This window comes from Canis lupus, chromosome 2, assembly GCF_048164855.1.
Source record: "Canis lupus baileyi chromosome 2, mCanLup2.hap1, whole genome shotgun sequence".
NCBI lineage: Eukaryota > Metazoa > Chordata > Mammalia > Carnivora > Canidae > Canis > Canis lupus.
The window spans coordinates 65144255-65167440 of NC_132839.1; the positions used below are offsets into that span (position 1 = coordinate 65144255).

General features: G+C 41.2%; 1 protein-coding gene across 12 annotated transcripts in view; it reads left to right on the forward strand.

Annotated features, from left to right (window-relative positions):
• Window positions 1-23186, forward strand: part of LDB2 (LIM domain binding 2) — a 375018-nt gene that overhangs the window by 125482 nt on the left and 226350 nt on the right. For all 12 annotated transcript variants that reach the window (XM_072804720.1, XM_072804727.1, XM_072804733.1 and 9 more), the window contains exon 2: window positions 12848-12950. In XM_072804720.1, the coding sequence (XP_072660821.1) occupies window positions 12848-12950 (103 nt within the window). The remainder of the gene's footprint in view (window positions 1-12847; window positions 12951-23186) is intronic.

Below are 23186 nucleotides of genomic sequence, written 5' to 3' on the forward strand. Positions count from 1 at the left end.
TTTTTTTTTTCTAGTGGACTTATCATCGCTTCTTGAATCATTCCTCTCTTGTAGGGCAGCACATTGTTGTAGTTTTTATGCTGTTATGAATGCTCTTATGGTGAATATTTTTGTGTATAAAGCATTTACATATTTTTGGATTATGTCCTTTGGATGGATTCCCAGAAATAGAATTACTGAGTCAAAGGGCATAAATATTTTTAATGCTTTTAATTCATGGCATATATTTATTTAAAAAATTAAAGTGCATAAAGATTCTGGTAAGTTCCTGGTACTCATTATGTAGTTGCAGTCAACTGGGCTATGACAAGTCTGAGTCTGGGAATGGCTGCCCAGTGGAAGCAATTAATGCGGTCTCCTCAATAGATTTATCTTGTCTTTTTTCTTGTTTGTTTAGCACATTTTTTTGTATATTCATTTATTCTGTCATTTACTAAGCACCCATTATGTGCCTGGTTCCACCCTAAAGGAGGCAGCAGGATCCCATGCTCCCAGTGAATTTTTCCAGGTGGTGGGAAGACAATAAACAAATTTAAAAGTCTAGTGATAAGTACTTCCTGGAGGAAAAGCATTGACTGATGTGATAGTGAGTTGGATCCTATAGATGACATGGTCACAAGTGATGGGGAAGCTGAGATCTGAATGACAAGGAAGAGAAAGCCAGGTCAAGTAGAGGAAAGTCATTCATCGCTGGTGGCATAGCTTATGCAAAGGGCTCCATGGCAGAGTGGAGGATGGCCCTGCAGCAGAAACAAGGTCCTTGTGGCAAGGGCCTGGATTTACAATCTGTGTGGACAGTGAAGTTAACTGAAGCCAGAGAGGAGGACCAAGTCCTGACCACAGAGGGCAGTGTATGCCCTGGCGAGAACAGCAATGAGAAACCACCAGAGGGCTCTAACAGGGAGTGATGCAACCGGTAGGCATTGTTTAAAGGTCACACAAGCTTCTCTGCAGAGCACATGCTTCCAGGGAACCAGGGTCCTGGTGGACAGAAGGATGGGGAAGTGGTTATGTTGTCCAGGCTGGAGTTACTAGAGGCCCAGACAAGGGGTGATGGCAGAGAGAGAAGATGGTGGATGGGTTCCATTAAATGTTGAAAGTAGATTGATGGTAGTTACTGACAGAGTAGAAAAGAGTGGGGTTAAGAAGAGAGGAATCAAGAATGTGTCCCGTAAGTTTGGCCTAGGGGACTGGGAAACTGGCATTACATTGTTGGGAGGGAAAAGACTGGAGAGAAGAAGCCTGAGATGGGGTGGAAATGGGAGTGGGTCTGGCTTCAGCCATGTTCCGTCTTGACACCTCCCTGGTTCGTAGGTGGGGCCGTCAATGAGGTGGCTGGTGCCACAGTTCTGGAGTCCCAGGGAGATGCTGAGAGATGTGGTACAGGGGTCACTGGCAAATCACAGAGAATCTAAGTCCTCTAGTAAACAGATATGTAAATAGAGAAGAAAATGGAAACCTTCAATCATGGTCAAGATAAACCTATCTTCTGAATATGCTCGTTTTCTTGTATTTAGCTTTGTGAACAAAAATCTTTTAAAAATTTTTTTCCCAAGTAGAAAGAAGGAAAAGTTTTCCTCGAGTTTTCTCTTCTAAGTGGGTCCCTGATGCCTCAGTCCTGGCCCAGTCTCTTCCAATTTTTAGTGATGACTCCAGGAAATGTTCCTTCATTTGATTCTGGTGCGATTGGGTGGGTCACAAAAACAAGCTTTTGCATCTTGTGAGTGTTTCCAGAAATGTATTCCTGCCTGCTGTGTTTATGTTGGAACAGAAAATTTGTACCTGATTTTATGATGAGCTTTTCTCAAGATATACGACTTGGTGCCTTATCACATCATGTTGCATCTCAGGACCTGTGGCACCCAGGTGCTGTGATGTAATATGAGATACAGCGCTTACCGCTGCAGAAGGGCTACCAACAAGACCTCTTGTTTTTTTTTTTTTTTTTTTTTAATTTAAAGATTTTAGGCATGAGCAGGAGGAGAGGCAGAGGCAGAGAGAGAGGGTGAAATAGGCTCCTTGCTGAGCAGGGAACCCAAGGTGGGGCTCCATCCCAGGACCTTTAGATCATAACCTGAGCCAAAGGCAGACGCTGAACTGACTGAGCCACCCAGGCACCCCAAGACCCCTCCTTCTAGAATAATGCCTTGCTGTGTCATTTTCAAAGGGGATTTGCATGGGGTCCCTAATATATTATTTTTGATATGTTAGAGTCTATGTCTCCATGTTGGAGTGGAAAACAGGAAGTTTAATTATGAAGAAAACATTAGTTCTCCTTCACCAGAGGAAAACTACCAGAATGATACAGATCAGAATTGGCACTGAAGCTCTGTGTATAGAACTGAATGTTCAGGGATCAGAATGATTAGGAATCAAATTCCAGGGTTGCCTCTTACTTGGTCTGTGACCACCTGAGGCATCAGTTTCCTCACATAAATTGTACCAGTTTGATCGGGATACTGTAAAGTCTAGGAAATAAGTCATTGCAGAACTCTTAGCATTTTCATTGATTCATATAGTAAATAGGTAATACCGCTATGTACCAGGCATGTGAACAGAGAAGAGAGTGGAAGTGTTCAACCGTAATGAAAATACAACTTTTGTTTTTCTTCAGAATTTCAAAAATATGCTTGGGTTTCATTAAATAAATATTTATTTTGTTAATTATATAATTATAATAATCAAGAAACCAAATACTTATCTGTTGCATTTTGGCTAGCTATTTTGTGCTGTATATGCCAAATGTATGGATATAGAGCCTACCCTCATAAAGCTTACAGGAATAAAAAAATTATTCTTTTATCATAGTTATGAAAAGTCCAGTGGCAAAAAGCTCAGCTTTGGATGCATAAAACATGTATACATCTTAGTCATTATTTTTAGATTATCATAAATAACATTTCTCTCCAGAATGCTCACAATTAATTAATGGTTTATTGGGTCAAGAATGAAGATTGAAATACATGAATTTTCCTGGTGTATGGGGGAAAAGGCACTGATGTATCTTTTGCTCAAGAACCATACCTGCCAGATGCCAAGACTTGTCTTTCTGCCTGTTTTAATGCACTTCTTTCCCAAGGCAGCGTTGATGAACACTAAAGAGTGAAATATAGTGAGCACTTTCTGAAGGGAAGCCTTGGATTGTGAGTTGAACCCTGAGATGTTCTATCAAGACACATAATTTACTAGTTGATACCATGCGGTTTAAAATTTCTGTTAAAATGATAGCTAATGTTTATTGCTAAATAAAATGCAATTTAAGCGAGAATGAGCAAAATCATAGATGACAAGGAGAGAAGAAAAATGCAATCCCTGGGACATGAGCATTAAAAAAAAAAAATCCCATGATAAATGAAAAGAGGGGATTTAGAGTGCTCTGCCTGTGTCCATCAAATGCTCTTGCAAATACTGGTTGGTTAGAGCAACTGAGGCTACCATATTACTTTTATTCCTGTGTCTTGATGTAGAATTTCACAGATGTGATTTGGGCTATATGTTCAAGAGGGGGAACCCCAAACATTTGGTGCACTCAGGGCTATTGGATGTTGAAACAAGTAAGAAGACCATAGATACCTGGAAGATTACTGTTCTGGATGAAAGAACATCATGATAGAGTGGTTATAAGAGCTCAAACTCAAGAGCCAGGGTCCTTGTGTTTGAACCCCCTGCAGCTTGATTGCTACGTGATCTTAAGCAAATACTGAACTTCTCTGTCCCTTGATCCTCACATTTATGAAATGGGGTTCTTAGAAGGACTTATCCTATAGGATCTCTGTGAAATTTCAAGAGTTTGTATTATTCAACGCATTAGGAATGGTGGCTGGCACTAGTAAGTGCTCTGTGATGGTTGACTACGATTATTAAATGTGGCTAATTTGGAATAAACCCGGTTTGATACAAGGCTTTCTGGTTGGAAGAAAAAGTGACTGGGGATTAAGGAAGTGAAAAGGCTTTTGTAGTTAGAGAAAATAAGTGACCCGCACTCCCTTAGTACAAGGGGGCTTCCACGAAGGGAAAGGCACGAGGCTGGGGGTTTTTATTGTCTCCTGTCTCAATATAGGAGTGTGATTGGCAAAGAAATTTTGGGAAAGCAAGTCTGATCCAATGTGCTTCTTCCCGTGTCCTTGAGCGCGTTCATTTTTTCTTCAGTGTCTTCTGAGGGAGGTTAGCTGACATGTGCAAAATGGGAGTGACCGAACTGGTAAGATACAAATTAATAGAGTGCTGTCCATGTGTGAGTACAAGGAGGTAGCGTTGTAAGATGTTATTTTCTAGAACCACAAGATACTAAAGAAAGGCAGTGCTCTTCTCATCTTCCTGTTTCCAGACCCCTTCACACACTCTCTCCACTTTGACCTGTTTAAGTTTATTTTCATAAAAAACACATTTTTTCAAGAAATAGATGCTTTATGTATGGTTTCATTCTTTAGAGGGGGTGTATGTGTGCCACGTGACAAGTGGTTGCCATGGTAATTTCTCATTATTGTTGAATTGAAAAATAATTACTCTGGCAAAAATCCCACATAACCTGTCAGTACTTAAGTTACAGATGCCGGGGGGCAGCCCTAGCACCAGGATCCTGTTTTTGGTGGAGAGGGACAGAGATGGGAAGAGGAGAGAATCTGGGATGGAAAGAAAATGCTTTTGTGGATTTTTAAATGTAATTAAGCCTCTTTTCTGCTCTTTGACCTGAGTGTATCTCTCATCCTGATATATGATTTGGCTGCCAGGGATACTCGGACTCACCTGTGAGATGGACGAGAGGACCAAGGATTTTAATCACAGAAATGCATACAGGAGTTTATTTGGAGTGGAGAGGCTTCTGTGGCATTTTTGCCTAATTAAAATATACGAGAATTGTCGACATCACACCCCCTGCCTGTGTTTAGGTTGAGTTAATTTCATCTTTATTTACCTGGAGGCTGCTCTCTGCTATTGTTACTTTCCAGCTTTGGGAAAAGAATCCACTTTCTTACTTATTAATATTCACTAAACACTAAATATGTGCTGTTCAGATACCAAACAATAGCAAGGATTGGAAGGATCTGTCTGTTTGGAAAATGCATGGCCTCGATCAGGAGCCTTGTGGCTGGCAGGGTGTACAGAGTGGGATCACCACCTCCTCCCACGTGGATTCTGTTTCATGAGTTATTTTGAAGGACCACAAAGAGCCTAGGCTTTCGTTCTTGTGTCAGCATCAAGAAATAATCCTCCTTTTGGTGAATGAAGCCCCGGAGATACCCTCTGCCTTAAGAGAATAATAGGAAAACTGTTTAATTTCATTTTTTAATTTAATAGTTTGTTATTATTCCATTATTGTGTCTTCTTTGGACTCTTAGATGCTCATCCTTCTCCTGGCAGGCTGGACTTTGTTTTGTAATTAGGTTGATCCTTTTATTGGATACTGCTTGGAAAAAGACATTGCTTAGAAATGCACCTTGTTTCATCTTTACCCATGCATCAGTCCAACCAGAAGTATTCAATTTGGAAGCACAGAGACCTCCTTATATAAGAGTTAAAATATAGACAAGTACATACCCCATACCTAGGTACGGGCAAATTAGATAAAGGCCCCAAAGAACTTCTTACACATGTGCACAAAGGGACACTATAAAGATACTTATCTCAGCATTGTTGTAATAGCAAAAAATTAGAAACTATCTAAAGATCATTAGTAGCAAAATGCTTAAATAAAATACATTACATTCATTCAGTGCACTGCCATGTAGCTTATACAGGGAAGAAGAGGCCCTAATATATAAAACAGATATGTCTCCAAAAAGCAATGTTGAATGAAAAAAAAAAAAAAAGGCAAGTTTAAGGAAAGAAACATAATGTACAATATCATTTAAATAAAATATTAAAAACAAAATAAGACTGTATATGAATGGAGTCATGCATGTGTATAAATATAAAAGATGGGGTAGGGAGAGCCATATGAATTCCACGAGACAGTTGCTTATGGGAGCCTGGGGGAGGGGAGAAGAAAACAGAGCAGGATATGGGGACCCAGGACATTTATTTTTATTTATAATTTTTAACTCCTTTTAAAAAGGAAAATAAGATATCATTTTAATAATTGTTAATTCTGGATAATGGGCCCATGGGTCTTCACATATCTTCTATTCTCTATTTTAAAAAATTAATAAAGTAAAACCTCACTTACTTAAGTTACAGTCAGTACAGTGTATTCATTTAACCAACATTTTGCTGAAAAGCACAAGAAAAATACCCCAAAGGTGGCTCAATAGAGTGGCGATGTGGGTATGAGATCATTTTGAAAATTTCGGTCTCCATGTGAACTTCTCACATGCACGGGTGGTGCATCTGCCCACACAAAGTGAAAGAGACAACTTAGCTTGAATGCCATCCTGGTTCCCTGGCCACTGAGTTTAGACTCTCAAGACTCCCAGGGTACTAGCTGGAGAGTTTGTGTGGATATAGCCTTTCCATTTGCTCATTCCATTTTCCTGTTCCTTATTGGGTCATCTATAGGTGGGAGCTCTATTGAGGATGGAGCCGTGCCTAATATCTCATCCCTTCCTTCCTTAAGTATTTCCCAGTTTACTACAGGATTATAAGACAGTGATTCAATTATACTTTGATTCATGTGCTAATGGGGATAGAGTTTTCAAGGTTTCTCAGCATAGGAGACAGTGAAAAAGGAGTGCAAAGACTGGGGCTTGGCCTATGCTGTGCATCGCAGGCCAAAAGAGCAACATACGCAAAGATAGGGAGGCAGGCAATGGTTAACCAGGAACCCTTGGTTCATAAAGATAAGTTGTGTGAGGTCCTTTGGCTAAACACAGGGAAATTGGCTGTGTCTGGTGCCTTTTTAGTGTGATAATGTGATAAGAATGGCTTTTCCCTTAATATCTTTTACCATGTACATAGCAAATGTCATATCTATTATAACTACTAGTAACTGATGTGCACACCCCTCCCATACATCTAGCAATATGATTGGTTGGGCCCTTGGTTTGTTTTTGAGGTAATTTACCATAACCTTTACTTGGAAGTACCAAAACGTTGAATTTGGCCTACTTGTCAGTCTCAAGGCACCTCTTGGCTAATCTCCAAGTTTGATTTGAAGGGATTAAACTGCACCTCATCCCCTTCAAACTTCAGATTTGGTGAGCTTCTCTGTAATCCTTGCTTCAAAACACCTTGGAAACTTTACTCATGCAGCCTCCGACTGGTCAACTTGCTGAGCTTGGCCACGTTGTCCACTTTGCAAGGAGAACTGGGAATTTTGTGGTTCTTCCATTTCTCCAAAGATGGAGGTTTACAGTCAAGAGGTGAGAATACAGCCTGTAGATACAACTGCAGAATGTTAACCAGTCATTTTTTCTTATATTCCCTCAGTCCTTTGCTCTTCTTCACATGTGGCCAAGCAGAACACCTGTGGCCTTTGCAAGGCTCATATCATTCTAGATGACTGAAGTTGAATGACAGAGGGACTGATTTGTTATCATTGCCCACAGCTCATGAAGCGGCTGTGAGCTAAGAACTGAGCTTCTACCACTCAAGACTGTCTGATTTCTGCCAGAGGTTTCTTACTTGGTTCCATAGAAGCCTTTGTAGCTGCATTTCAGCTAGCCTGGACACCTAGCCTTGTTATTATGCAAATGTCTTCCACCAATTGTCTAACTGATCCCAGAAACTATAGGAGGCAGCAAAATAGAAGGAAGGGGTATATAAAGAAGAAGCTGATTTCCAGGGCAAGCATATGAATTTGAGGGAAAGGGGACAAAAATCTGAAAACATCCAAGTCAGAGACCTGCTCTAGCAGAAATTTCTTCTAGGCAATGCTGGCCACTTCTTCTTCTTTTTTCTTTTTAAAGATTTTTTATTTATTCATTCATGACAGACACACACACACAGAGAGAGAGAGAGAGAGAGAGAGAGAGAGAGGCAGAGACAGAAGCAGGCTCCATGCAGGGAGCCCGACATGGGACTCGATCCTGGGTCTCCAGGGCTGAAGGCAGGCGCTAAACTGCTGAGCCACCAGGGCTGCCCTGGCCACTTCTTCTACACATGTGAACCACCTTCATCCTCAACCTAAGTTGAAAAATCACTTTTTAAGCAGAATTATTTGAAGAAAATCATGGACTGGTGGGTTCATCAATCAAAACAAATATATTGCTCCTGTGGAGGATATTGATAATGTGGGAGGCTGTGCATGTGTCGGGGCAGGGGATAGAACAGAAATCTGTGTCCTCTCTCACAATTTTACTATGAACCTAAAACTCCTCTAAAAGATAAAATCAATTTTAAAAACCGGACTGGAGTCAGGCAGACTTGTAAGTGAACTTTAGATTGACCACTTTCCAGCTGTGTGATCTTTACTGAGTAGTTGAATGTTTCTGAAGTTTGGATTCTCTATTTTAGGGTCAAATGAAACAATAATGAATAATAATAGCTGCTATTGATTGAACATATTTATTATGTGCTAAGTGGTTACTTTTTAGCCTCAGTGGGCACTGAAATTATTATTCCCATTTTACACATGAGCAAATAGATGCAAAGAAGTCAGGTGATGTGACTAAGGTCCTCCAGCTATTAAGAGGCAGGGCTTGAATGTTGAAGTCAATGTGACATAGAGGTTAGAGATATTAATTCTCTATGAGGCTGCCTGCCCGGCCCCTTGGTAGCAATTTGAACAGCTGTGAATATAAGAGGGTACAACTCATGTAGAGCCCTTAGAACATACTGGGCTATGGTACTACTATTACCCCAGCTCCCCCTCAGCCTCCACAACATTCCTTCCATAATCTGCTTCCCTCACACACAGTCAACACAAGACTGGTCTATACTTGACATTTAGCAATTTTTTGTCAAAGCTTTACTCCTTTTATTTCCTTTCTTACATAAACACCTGTCCTCTTATAAATAAGGACTAAATTGAAAAGTTTCTATTTGTGTGTTGGGGGCAGTTGTCAATTATAATTTAAAAATTTATCAAAAATTTTATATGCCATTCTGGAAATATCTGTCAAGAGACAAAGAAGGGTCTCAACAATCAAGATCTTTTTATTTTTTTCTTGAGATTTTTATTTACTTATTCATGAGAGACACAGAAAGAGGCAGAGACATAGGCAGAGGGAGAAGCAGGCTTCCTCTAGGGAGCCTGATGTGGTACTTGATTCCAGGACCCCAGGATCATGATCTGAGCCAAAGGCAGACGCTCAACCACTGAGCCACCCAGGTGCCCCAACAATCAAGATCTCTTGAAAACTTTGTAGAGTAAGTTTCTCGAGTTGGGTCTGTGATGGTATACACTAAAGGATTTCATTCATTCATTCATTCACTCATTCACTCATTCAATCAGCCACCCCCCCCCCCAAATATATATATTTTGTAACTATTCTGTATCTGGCATAATTTACATGTTTGAAAATGTTCTTCTAACCAAAGCCAATTGACTTTTGTGTGTGTGTATAATTACCCGATGTAACCTTCTCTTACCGCACCTGTCCTAACACTTCCTGAGACACTGACTCATCTTGTTACATTGCAGTTGGTTGAATTGAAGAGCATATCCCCTTCCTGGATCGTTATGTCTTTCTTAGCACCCGCCAACACTTGCATGTCTAGGTGGAATGGACCCCGAGCCACTGCTCCTAGGCAATTGTTACACCTCACTTCAACCCAAGTCCTCCTTCAGCCTGGGTTCTCCCTGGGCTTTTCCTTTTCACTGCTCCATTTCCTAGTGGGAATGCCTGCCAGAAACCCAGAGTTAGGTTCCAGGTAAACGCAGGTGCAGGATCTGATCTAGTCACGGGGCTATGAGTAGTCACCAGGGCAAAAGAGAGTTGATACATCTCTGTTCTGAGTTTTAATTCTGTTGTAGGCAGGTGCCTTTGCCAGGTAAATGCATTATGAGTAGTGAGATGAGAAGAAACATGCTTGATTCATCAACAGGCTGCTTTACAAAGTGCATTTTTGATGCGGTTCTTTACAGCATGCAATGTTTCATCACTTACAAATGATGTTAAAGATGGCAAGTAGAGGCAGGAAAGGAGCATTTTATTGATCTTCACTGTGTCCTGGGCATTCTGTTGGGCACTTAAGGCCCACTCATTTATTTAATCCTCACGTCAATCCTGAGAGATAATTATTATTGTTGTTATTGTCACATGTACTCTGCAAGAAAATTACTGTTGTTGTGTTCTTATAATTTTCCTCAACTTGCAAGTCAGGATACAGGCTCAAGGAGGTAAAATAAATTGTCCATGCTCACATGGCTGGGAAAAGACAGTGTTGGGACGAAGCCTGAGTCTGAAGATTGCCCATGGGAGTGAGTTCTGCCACTGATGTCGTATCACTGATGGTACTGCATGGTGCTAGATGGGATGCTGTGGCATTCTCCTGGGTGTGAGTCCTGGCAGCATGGCAGCACCGTGAAGCAAGGAGCTGGACAAAGAAACCAATCTGAGACAAAATACTCCCTTTCCACTCTCCTTTCTTTCCAAGTCTTTTTTTAAAAAATATTTTATTTATTTATTCATGAAAGACACACACAGAGAGAGAGAGAGAGAGAGAGAGAGGCAGAGACAGAGATAGAGACAGAGGGAGAAGCAGGTTCCACGCAGGGAGCCCGATGTGGAACTTGATCCGGGGACTGTGGAATCACGACCCTAGCCAAAGGCAGACGCTCAACCACTGAGCCACCCAGGCGTCCCCCTTTCTTTCCAACTCTTAACCTCTGCCTTTGCAAAGACTGCCAGTGAAATGAGTCAGGTAGAGGCTGGGGTCTGAAGTCAGAGGGTCTGAGTTGAAATCCCAGATCCACTATTTATTGGCTGAGTGTACTTTACATTTGTGGCAAATTACCTTTACCACCTGTGCTTTGGTTTCTGCAGTTGTAAAGTAGGGATAATACATAATGTGAGTGGCTTCATTCATTCACTGAACAACTTCTGTTGAGTAATACTTATGGGCTCGACACCTTTAGGAGCCTGGGAGACGAGTAAAACAGAGCCGCTGCTCAGAAAGAAAGTTATACAGGAGAGAAAGGACAAAAAACCAACAAACCAAACAAACAGCAAAACCACCCCAAAACAGCACCAAACAAGAAACTGGGAAGTAGTAAGGAGTGAGAGGGAAAAATACACATCAAGTACTTAGAATAATGCTTGGCATGTGGTAAGCACTCAATAAATGTTAACTATTATTCTTTTTCCATCTGTGTAGCAATTTGAAATAAAATAAACCAGGATACCAAGGCTCTCAGTTGGGGTTTCTTTCCACAGCTGCTTCTTCCACTTCCAAGCCCACTGATTTTTCTAGAAACTCTGACAGCTTCCATGACACCCAGGCTTCATGCTGTGGTCTTGGGTCTGGAGGGAGGCTGCCTGTTGGTTGCTCACTTGGCTGTCTCCTGCTAGTGGGTTTGAGCCCTTTGAGGGTAGGGACCAGCCTTTCAACCAGCTGTGTGCTCTGAGGGCATGCACGTAATAAGTGCTCAATAAATATTTGTTTTTGAGGAAAAAAAAGGGGAGGTAGTTTGTATGTGGAGCCATGAATCGCCCCTGGGTGCTTTTATATTTACTGTGTTTTACCAAGAAAAGTGTTGGCTTTCGGTGTGGTGATTGGGAGGAAGCCAGGAAAAAAAAAAAAAAAAAAAAAAAAAGAGAGACCAAAAAATTCATTTGCTTGAGCTGTTGCTCTCTGAAATGAGAACAGACAGCATCAATCTTCAGTGGTCCTTTAATTATTCTTGCCAGGACTGAAGGCTCATTCCTGACGCCTGCCAGTGACAACAACTTAATGTTGTCATAAGCAGAGCAGCTTCACGGGAAGAAGAGAGGCTTGCAGTATCTCGGCCAGGGCCAGGGCCGTGGGGGCCCCTGAGTGGGGAGCTGCCCTTCCCTCATCTGACAGGCAGCTGCAGAACATCTCCTCCCAAAGTCTGACACTAACCAGCAATTCTCTGGGAAAAGATTGTGCTTAAGAATTTGGGGGTGCAGGGGGCAAGATGCAGAGCACAAGGCCAGGTATGATTCCCCATTTTGAATATGGCACTCAATGTAACCTTCCTAATTCACTGTTTGTAGGAGCCCCTGTCCCCCTCAATGATTAAGAGTGATTTTAACTGCCTTAAATTGGGTCAGTTTCAAAGTGTTTTCTGGATGAGCAAAAGGAGCTCAACCCAAGACAAACAGAGTTCACATGGATAGTTTGCATTCTGCTGAACTGTTCTATTTTTAATAAGCATGTTAATAGCAAGGCAACAAGATTGCCTATAATCTTAAAACAATCCTCCAGAACAATCTATATGTGTGTGATGGGTGTTTGTGCACCGAGTACCCCAAATATTATCTATCTTTGTATACCCATGTGGCAATACGTGTTTCTCATAGGATATTTGTATAGGGCAGGGCTACCAATCACACACACCCCTTTTTGCATTAATTGTCTTAAAAATGTACTCTCCTTAACCTAGTTGCGATATGACAGTTTCTGTTTGTAAAATCATATTCTTAAAAGAGCAAAGAGAAAGAGAGACCAAAAAGAAGTTGAAATGTGTTTTACATTGAATGTAAACCCTGTTGTTAAAAAAATGTCACACTGTGTTCCAGTCTCCCCAAATATGTCCTGGAGAATTAATTTTCATTCAGTTTACATTAACTAATTTATTGAATTGGAATTCAGTCCCCATTTGAGGCAATTAATTTGAGGAGTGACCACATGCTCGCCCACCCGCCTTCTAGAACACCCACACACATATATGCTAAATAACAAGCAAGTGGTGACGGGGTTTGTCTTTGTTTTTCCTTTTCTTTTCCCCTTTTGAGGTATTTTCTGTTCTTTCCTGTTAAATAAATTATCTGTCTCTTTGCAGGATAGTGACAACCTTTGGTGGGACGCATTTGCCACCGAGTTTTTTGAAGACGATGCCACATTAACCCTTTCATTTTGTTTGGAAGATGGACCAAAGCGATACAGTAAGAAAGAAGTTTATTTTTCTAATATTCCTTCTTTTTGCGCCTGTAAGAAAACCACAGGGGTCTTCGGAGAATAGCACAGGGCTGACAGCCTGACAATAACACCTCCACTCCTGACGAGGTTCTTGCTTTCGATCAAGGCATTGTCACCGGGTGGCAGCCTGAGTCGGCTGTGAGAGCTTTCCTTCGAGGCTGAGAATGTTTGGGCACCTGTCTGTTTAGAGAGCGAGGCAAATATGAACCAAGTCACCCAATGATAAGTGGGAGCTGGATTGCGGGGTTTGCATCTGTCTCTTTCCTGTGACCCTCCTTTATCCTTGACAGCTGACACTTAACACCCAATGTTCTGCTTCTGAAGGTTCCTTTAAAAAAAGAAATTCTCACAGTCACTGTATCAGCCACAGCCTCCTAATTTCTTCTTATCAATTATCTCAGGTATTTATTTGACAAGTGCTATCTTTTCTTCGGGGTGGAGGGGGCCATCGCTGCTTTGAACATACAGTTTTGGATTAGTGTTGACAGAATTATAGTTCCTTGTCTTTCTGGCAAGTGATAACTCTGTAAAGATCCTCAAATTACTGCCTGTGGCACGTTGGGTAGCAGCTGATCTGTCCTGATTAGGTTCAGCCAACTTGTCAGAGATCAGATTTGCTAGTTGTGCTATAAGACCAAGAGGCAGAGAAACATCAGCACAAAAGCAATTAATGTCTGGTTAGATCAGAAAGAGATGTGTTTTCAGAAATCAGCATTGCACGTATGAAAGGATCTGTCAGAGGATAAAACATCCCAAATGTCACAAACACGGAGATGATGATGGAACCAGCCACTGTATGTATGAAAAAGTCAATCCAGAGCATTGGGCAATTGATAGATAATAGGGCTCATGATAAACATGATTAAAAGCTCTGTTTGTTGCTAAATGTATTTGAAAGCCACTAGAGGGTTTTTTTAAACTTTAGAGTACTTTGGACAACTTAGTAGTATTTTGATCTATTGTATGATGAGCTGATTAATTATGCTACTATGTGCCTGGTGATGTCGCCCAAGTGGCGAACTGGGGAGAGCAGGACAACTTGAGTTTGCTGCCCAATTGGAACTCATTGCCAGGAGCAGCTCTTTAGATTTCTTTGTTGTGAGCTTTTAAGGGCATGGGACATTTCTAATAAGTATTATGGGCGAGGGGGGCTGCTGGTGTGCTGTTTTAGAGTGTCTTTGCATTCAACATAAAGACTCCTACTGTAAGCACTGGCACGCCCAGCTCATGGGGGTCCTGAAGAGTTAACCTGCTCTCCTGTGTGTGGGGGGTGCCTCCTAGCAGCCTCATGCCCTGGAGAGGAGGAGAGTCGGGTGCAGAAGCTGCTGTTTCAGAAGTCCCGGGAGATAAATGAACTCAGCAATCCAACAATTACTCTCTCCCCAAAAGCCCGCCTGATCAATGGTGAATAATTCCAAACCATGCAGTCATCCATCCTCTGAGCCTTCTTATTTTCTTTTGAGGCATAAGCTCAGATAACTTCAAGTTATTATTGTTTTATGTTCCTGTGGGTTTTTGTTTTGTTTTGTCTTTTTGGTTTTTGGTTTGCGAATCCATCCGGGTCTGCTCAGAGAACTAGAATGACAGTTTTAAAGCCTGTACTAATACAGAGAGTCTCGATCTTCCCCCCTGTCCCCTCCCCCTCCCCCAACACCAGGGTAAGGCACGATCGGTACCCATTTAAGATCTTACTTATACACATATATGCACAGGAGTAAACGCCTGACTATAAGCCATTGTTGTCCAGGTTTCTTTGTTTTCGTGAGCCAAAATATTTCCCGAGCAGAGAAGAGAAACAAAGATGATTGACAGTTTGGAGCCGAGTCTCATCAGCTGCTTTGCTGACAGCCTGGTGATGTGCACATGCTGCTGATGTGCGGGCAAGTGACAGCTGATTGACAGCCCAGGACGGGGAGACAGGGAAGATGAAGCATGCTTAGAACGCCTGACGCACACTGTTTATGCGGCGCTCCAAGCTCTGGCGCGGCCACCTTAACCCATTCACGGTCCAGGCAGTCTGGGCCAGGCAGGGAAAACACCTGCCGGCCCTGGACTGGATGCTTCAGCTCTTCCTTGAGACCTCCTGGGGAGCTGACAGCCCTGGATTTCTGAGAAAGAAAACAAGACTTCGCTATTATATTTCTATATGTAAAGAATTTCCCAAAATTACATTTATCTTAGGTACTGAGAAATATGCCAGATGGGGCTTATTTAGCCCTTACCAGAATTTTTTTTTCCTCTTCTCTCCCCATGACTCTGTGTTTACAGGGTCCGTCTGGCTCTAGGATATCTTATCTCTAAGCTACAGTAAATCCCATAATATGTGTTGGCTTATTTATTTGGTGTCTGTCACCATCCTATTAGAATGTCATCTCTGTGTGAACACAAGCTTTATATTATGTATTGCTGAATTCTCAGATTAATACAGGAGCTTGTATGTAATAGATGCTCAATAAATAATTGTTGAATGAATGAATGAATGAATGAATGATTGAATGAATAAAGGACATTTGGGGAAAAGTTTATAACACCAAACAGAATGTTGGCAAAACAGTTCCTTGACCTAGATCACTAGACTTTCTAAAACAGGAAGAATGTAATCCACAGTACTCTGCTGGTGTTTTCAGATAAGCTCTAGGATATGGTCTGATCTACTTTAAGCTATTGAGGGGTGGGTGGGTTGGGGGTGGACCAGCGATATAATAATTCAGGAAATAATTATGCTTTCGGAAATAGCATACAGTTTTTTTTTTCCAGAAAACTCCTCCGTATTGATCATGTTCCTCCCACCACTCCAGTCCTCAAGCCCTTTCCTCTCCTGATGGGGGTGGAGCTCCTTCCTCAGGTGGGATATAATTGGGCCAGATGGAGACTGCTGATGTCTTCCTGGAAGACTAGGGGTGAGGTTGGTGTCGAGAGGTGCCAGGGGGACAAGGTTACCAGGCCATGAAATTGAGCTGTGCATCCCTGCCTGGTGGAAACATCAGGAAGGTGTTTCTTCAGCAGCTGGAGAAGTGGGCAGGTCTATGAGGTGGTTTTGTCCCAGGGTGACATTGAATCTCAAGTGGAGAAGAGAGCAGGGGCAAATAATTCTCTCTTTGACAGCGGATCAGTAGTTAAAGACTGTTGGAGTTGAAAAGCATCTTTTCTGAAAATAGAAACTTTGTCTAGTGAGCCCCAGCTGGTGAGTCATTGGACCTTAGGTCGGCTGAGTCCAAAGTCCAAGCCAGGGCACCCTCCCTTCCCTACCCCCATCTCACATCTATATCATCCCATTGCTAAAGGGGAAGGAATGGATTTGTCAATTCACACATTTCCTGGAACATAAGTCACAAATGATTACCAAGGCTTAGTTGACACAGAAGGCCAGGGAAGCAGAGGAATGGGATTCTTATGCCCTCTCTTCACTTACTTTATAGTGCTAAGTCCAGCATGGGATGTTGTTTCCCTTCCCCATCTTTTACAAAAGTGATCATTCTCAGTTTGATCAGTTACTGTGAGCCTCAAGAAAGTACTTCTAGTTCTCTGTGCCTTTTTGAGCACGTAGTAGAATTGTGTCCCATACCATCCTATCTCTCTGTGACCATCACAAGCACCCTCTGGGTGATGGGACTGGGAAGCCCCTCAGGAGACTTAGGCTGTGTCCAGGTCCACGTTGGCTATGTTCTTCGTCTGTAGGGAATATGTGTTTCCTAGTGCATTCATGAGATCTCTCTTAACTGGGAGAGGTGCAAGGAGAAAGTTCTGATTCTCATGACATTGGGGAGGGTGGGACATTGCACCATGTAGCATACATTTTGGGATGTTAATTCGTGCTTTGATTGGTAAACAAAACTTCCATTTCCTCATCTGCAAGATGTAATACTACCGTCACTGGCTTGGGGTGAAAAATCAAGTGAGATAATACAAAGAGCCTCAGACCACTTGAAGCATGCTGGAGGCAGCACTGATTATTACTACTGATAATAATGCACAGTCTTGACATTCACATAGCTTCTGTGAGGGTGAGAAGCTTACCATCTGGCAGGGGCTTTTCTAGTGTGCTCAATGGGTAGAGCTTGCTGCAGAGACTCGCTAGTCAGCTGGGAACCACATGACCATGCACATGACCACGCATTTCTACTGAAATGCAACATTGAAGAGACTACGTCCTCCCAGGCTTTCCACAGAAACTCAGTTATTTCTGGTATGTAGGTTATGTTCAGGAGGAGGGGAATAGACAGGGAAAGGGTGATTGAAAATGTGTGGAGCTTTGCACTCAGAGGGGCTGAAGATTCCAAACACTAAACACTAAACCTGTTTAGGTTGGCGTTGCCTAGGAAATTAGGGTAAGAAGTGATATAACTACTAAAATGCCATCTTGTTTCAGGGCTCTGCCCATTGGCCTGCTTTTCAGGAATAAGGGTTCAGGTGGGGCTTTGCTTCTGAGACCTGAGCTCCAACCCAGCTTTGTCTTTTTTTTTTTTTTTTAAGATTTTATTTATTTATTCATGACAGACACACAGAGAGAGAGAGAGAGAGAGAGCCAGAGACACAGGCAGAGGGAGAAGCAGGCGCCATGCAGGGAGCCTGATGTGGGACTCATCCTGGATCTCCAGGATTACACCCCGGGCTGAAGGTGGCGCTAAACCGCTGGGCCACCGGGGCTGCCCTAGCTTTGTCTTTTACTACTTGTGTGATTTGGTATGCATCACTTTCTGAGCATCAGTGGCCTCATCTGAAAAGTGAGAGCTTGTTGAAATGATGTATATAAAGTTCTCAGCAGAGTTTTTAGCACCTTGAAAATGCTACTTAGAGGATCCCTGGGTGGCTCAGTGGTTTAGTGCCTGCCTTTGGCCCAGGGTGCCATCCTGGGATCGAGTCCCGCATCGGGCTCCCGGCATGGAGCCTGCCTCTCCCTCCTCCTGTGTCTCTGCCTCTCTCTCTCTATCATAAATGAATAAATATATTAAAATAAATAAATTAATTTAAAAAAAAGAAAATGCTACTTAAATAGCTATGTTTGATTGAATTCTACTGTGTGCATCGGTGACTCTAGATTGAGATCCAGGACAATTCAGATAAAATTGTCATTAAATTTTTAAAAATTAAAAAAAAAATCTTTTTAGAGAGAGAGAGAGTGCATGAGTGAGCACAAGCATGAAGAGGGTAGGATGAAAGAAAGAGAGAGAGAGAAAGAGAATCTTGAGCAGACTTCCTTCTGAGTGTGGAGCCCAGCTAGGAGCTCGATCTCACACGCCCCAGATATCATGACCTCAGCTCAATTCAAGAGTTGGACAATTAACCGACTGAGCTACCCAGGTGCCCTATCATGAATCCTTTAACTACTATTTGTAATTTTGGGTTGGTGCGCCCAGTAGTTTTCGATCATATACTTATTTCATCTTGACTTCCATATTCTGTCTGGACTAAAGATTTCTTGAAAGACTACATGTTTACACAGTCACATTAGCCAAAGACTATTGTTTTTCCTCTCTGTGGCTGCTGGGGGGACATTTCACTCAACAACAACAAAAAAGAAAATTGTTTTAGGACATATCATCCCCCATGCTATTATTTCCTTCTGTTGTCCTCAGTCATCCGGTCCCATTAGATATTGTGAAGAACTGCACATCAACCCCTCAGTGGAGCCATTTCTATACTTGCTGTTTCTCCTTAACATTTGCTTCCTCACATCCCTTTTTTCCTGAAAGCTCTGATAACATTGCGATATTGACGAAGTTCTTCAATTTTGTCTTGTAATATGTGTTTTTATGTGTTGTGTATTTGGATGTGTCCCCCTAAGGTAGAGAAATTCTACGAGGCTCAAGTAGCTTCGCTATCTCTGGTTACTATTTTTCTCCTGCTTTTTATTGGTTCACCTCGTCCAACTGTGTTTTTATTGTGCTTGCTATATAGGAATTCTGAAAGCATTTCTCCTCTCTCCCCACCTTTTCCTTTCTCTAATAGCATATTGCATGATTAAAAATGTATTTGTGGGAAAAATCACTCCTTGAATATATGCATAGGTGTTTTGACATGACATTTAATAACTACTGTGGCACAAACATGGCCATTTAGAAAAGTTACATGCAAAAAGTGTGCAGTGGCACATAGGAAAAAGGGATTTGCAAGGCTAGAATCTGTGCATGTGTCTTTTCTATGAAGAATGTCTCTATAGAATTCACCTGAGATCTGAAAAGGCATAGGTTTGTGTCGCTGGTGCTTAAAGACCCTATGCTTTCTCAAGAGACAAGTGCCAGCTGGTCCTTGGGATCTTCTTCAGTAAAGTAATTTGCTTACTCTGAAAACTCCTCATTTTTCAAAAATTTGTAGAGGTAGAGATCACAATTATGGCCTTTGGTTCCATGTAGATGCATTTAGTTCTTTGTCCCACTACAGCTATGTGATGTCAGCATGTGACAGGATGTTAGGCATGTTGCTTACACTATCTTAACCTCAATTTCTTCATATGCAGCATTAAGATTATAATAATGCCAACATCAGAGAGTACTGGTGAAGATTAAGTTTAAGTAAGATTAAATAACATGTAACTTTAGCCTAGTGCTGCCCATGGAAAATACTTATTACATGAATAAATAAATGGAATTAAAATAGAGGATAATTCCTGTTACTCATTCAGTCATTTGGCACATAGCAGGGAGAACTTGAGATTTGGGCAAGTCGTACCTGTCTTCTTCTTATATGGCAACCTTAAGAATTTAAAGATCAATTGGAAGAAAAACTTATATTAACAGAAGATGGTGATATATATATATATATATATATATATATATATATATATATTTAATTTTAAACCATTTTAAAATTTATTTATTCATGAGAGACACAGAGAGAGGCAGAGACATAGGCAGAGGGAGAAGCAGGCTCCATGCGGAGAGCCCGATGTGAGACTTGATCCCAGGGCCCCAGGATCATGACCTGAGCTGAAGGCAGATGCTCAACTACTGTGCCATCCAGGGGTTCCAAGATGGCCATTTAAACAAGCTAGTACCAAACTATTACAATTATGACCTGTCCAAAAAAGGGTGAGATTTCCATTCTCTAGTTTGCTTAGGGAACAAGGAGCTATTGAACACTTATTGAGTATCAGCCACTATGCTAGGCACCTGTGGGCTCCATATTTTGTTTACTGATGACCAGACAAAAGGAAATGGACTTTGCATTAACAAGTGTATCTTAGAGGAAAGAATGCACTTCCTGAGAGTAAGCCTTGATGGTTAGTTACTGGGTGATTGTGGTGTTTTCGTTACATACTGACATAGATGTCTTTGTCTCAGATGACTCTGAAAAAATGCTTTCCTTTGCATGGAGCTGCACTAAATGGTTTCTGGGCAGCTCTAGCCTGTGAAGTTGTGATTTTAGTGTGTGACCCTTTTAAATAAAGATTTTACTTATTTATTTAATTTATTTAAGAGAGAGAGAGAGAGCACAAGCAGAGAGCAGAGGGAGAGGAAGAAACAGACTCTCTGCTGAGCAGGGAGCCAAATGTGGTGCTCCATCCCTGGGTCCCAGGATCATGACCTGAAGGCAGATGCTTAACTGCTAAGCCACCCAGAAGCCCAGTATGTGACCCTTTTAAATGGCAGTCTGCATTAGGCTGGCAAGACTTGGAGTACATTAAGTTAGGATGAAAGCAGACTTTCATTTGAAGTTCATTTGCACCTGTACTCATTCCTTGATTCATTCATTCAGAACTCAACAAATTTCTGCTATTTGCCAGACAGTTTTTGAAAGGAAGACAGTTCATCACAAATTTTTTCATTTACTTTTGACTTCATTCTATTTAAAACCCTTACCTTGAGTTAACATAATCAACTAAGTAGTTCAAAAAGAAAATATTCTGTGACATTAATACAAAATCTAGGACTAGCTATAAAAAAGACACGAGAGAAAGCTCATAACTGATAGATGAACGGACAGACTTCTGAAATGGAAAAAAGAGACTGAATGTCTTCCTATTTGTGGTTTCAAATTGATTATATCAAAAGTTGCAAATTGGCTGTAACAATAGATTGAGCAGACATTCCATTCTCTCATGACTAATAGATTCCACACTAATGGTCACATGAGATAATGGACAGAATAGTGCTTTGGATAAATTTAAAGCTCCAGACAAGTTAAAGATATAATTATCATATTTATTTATTTATTTTTAAATTATTTATTTATTTATTTATTCATGATAGACAGAGGGAGAAGCAGGCTCCTCACGGGGAGCCTGTTGTGGGACTCTATCCCCAGACTAGGATAATGCCGTGAGCCGAAGGCAGAAGCTCAACCCCTGAGCCACCCAGGCATCTCAATTATCATATTTATAATTGATCTTTAGGATTTGATGACTTTTAATTTTCCCTTTAAATGTTAAACTATTAAGAAATCTAGGATGACTTTTGGATCTTTTCTCAGGGGTTAAAATCCATTGTCAAAAAAAAAAAATTCATTGTCAAATACACAGACTTGAGCATGCCAGGCCTCTGCCTTTAAGAATTTAGTTGGGAGGTTTGAATGAGATATTAACCAGGAAGTGGACATTATGTAGTTGTTTTTGAGACTCTGTGTGATTAAGATAACTGTGGGATCCTGGCACACGCATTTCCTGACTCCTGTTTTATGGAATACATTCCTATTCCTATGTTCTTATGGTTCTCGAACCAAGATGGTAATACACTATAGTGAGTAACAGGATGAATGTGCCATTTTTTTCATTATCACAATGGCAGGGGGTGCTAGTGGTATTTATTGTCTGGGGGCTAAGGAAAATATATGTTTTGCCCAATAAAAAATTATCGAGAAACATCTTACTTTCTTTACTTCCAATATACTCATCATCTTAAAGATAGGGTTGCTAGATAAAATGTAAGTATACAAATGCAATTCTTGGGACATATTTATGCTACAAAATTGTTTGTTGTTCATCTAAAATTCAAAATTAACTAAGCATCGTGTGTTTTTCTTTCTTAAATCTGGGAGCCCTATTTGAAGGAACCAGTTCATTCTCCAATATGAAATCTTGATAATTCCAGAGCAGCTAAAATGGGATGTGAGCATGACCTATCTTATGAAAAAAAATCTCTAAGAGATTTGCCTGGTCCTGTTATTCACAGTGGTCTTGCCTCTGTTTATGTTTGGCAACAGTGCTCATCAGCCCCACCTAAAAAATGAAACAGCTTAATAGAGGGTGGGACTGCAGATTGAAGCCTGCCTGAATTTAAATCCAAAGTCCACATTGCAGGCATTCCACCAGCATTTGTGCAAGTGCTGAGCACATACACATGAGTGTGATAATTGCTAATTGCTTGCCTTAAAGGAGCTTACAGTTTAATAAGGGAGAGACACATAAACAACTAACTAATGCAATAACATCAACACTGGAAGAGTAGGGGAGGCAAAGTGCCATGAGGCATTGAGAAGGGAGTGCTTAAATATACTTTTAGAGAGGAAAGACTCAGGCTGGCAAAGATTTCTTTCTAACCTTCTAAGACCCTTTGTTTCCTACAGCCATGACAGGAAACACCTTGCCACAACACCTTGCAAATAAAAGGCTTTCAGAAATTTTTGTGGGTTGAATGAATGATGCAGTACTTGTTAATAGTGCAAATATTACTCAAGAGGTTTGATTATTTAGTTTTTAAATATTTTATTTATTTATTTGAGAGAGAGAGAGAGAGAGAACAAGCACAAATAGGGGGAAAGGCAGAGGGAGCTGGAGAAGCAGACTCCCCACTGACCTGGGGGCCCAATGGGGGGCTCAATCCCAGGACCTGGAGATTATGATCTGAGCTGAAGGTAGGCGCTTAACCATCTGAGCCACTCAGGTGCTCCAAGGGGTTTGGTTATTTAGACAGACACATCATTGCATATATGCTTTCCCCCCAGTTTTAATGAGTTTCCACCATCATAATCTCAAATTGTAGCAATTCCTTTTGTATTATGGAGAAACAGAAATGTCACAGAGCAATTTGGAAATATATCCACAAACAGAACCAGTATTTGAGACTCACATTTTAAACACCAAATTAAGATCATATCTACTGAACTCACAATATCAGGAGTGATTTTTTTTTTCCCTTTGTGCTTTGGCCCATGGGTTGGTAATTTCATGATTTACTTAGTCTGCTGATCTCCTATTAAGTCCAATTGTGCCACCAGATTTCAGAGAATAAGTAGTCCTCAGCAATGGTTGACTAGGTACATGAATC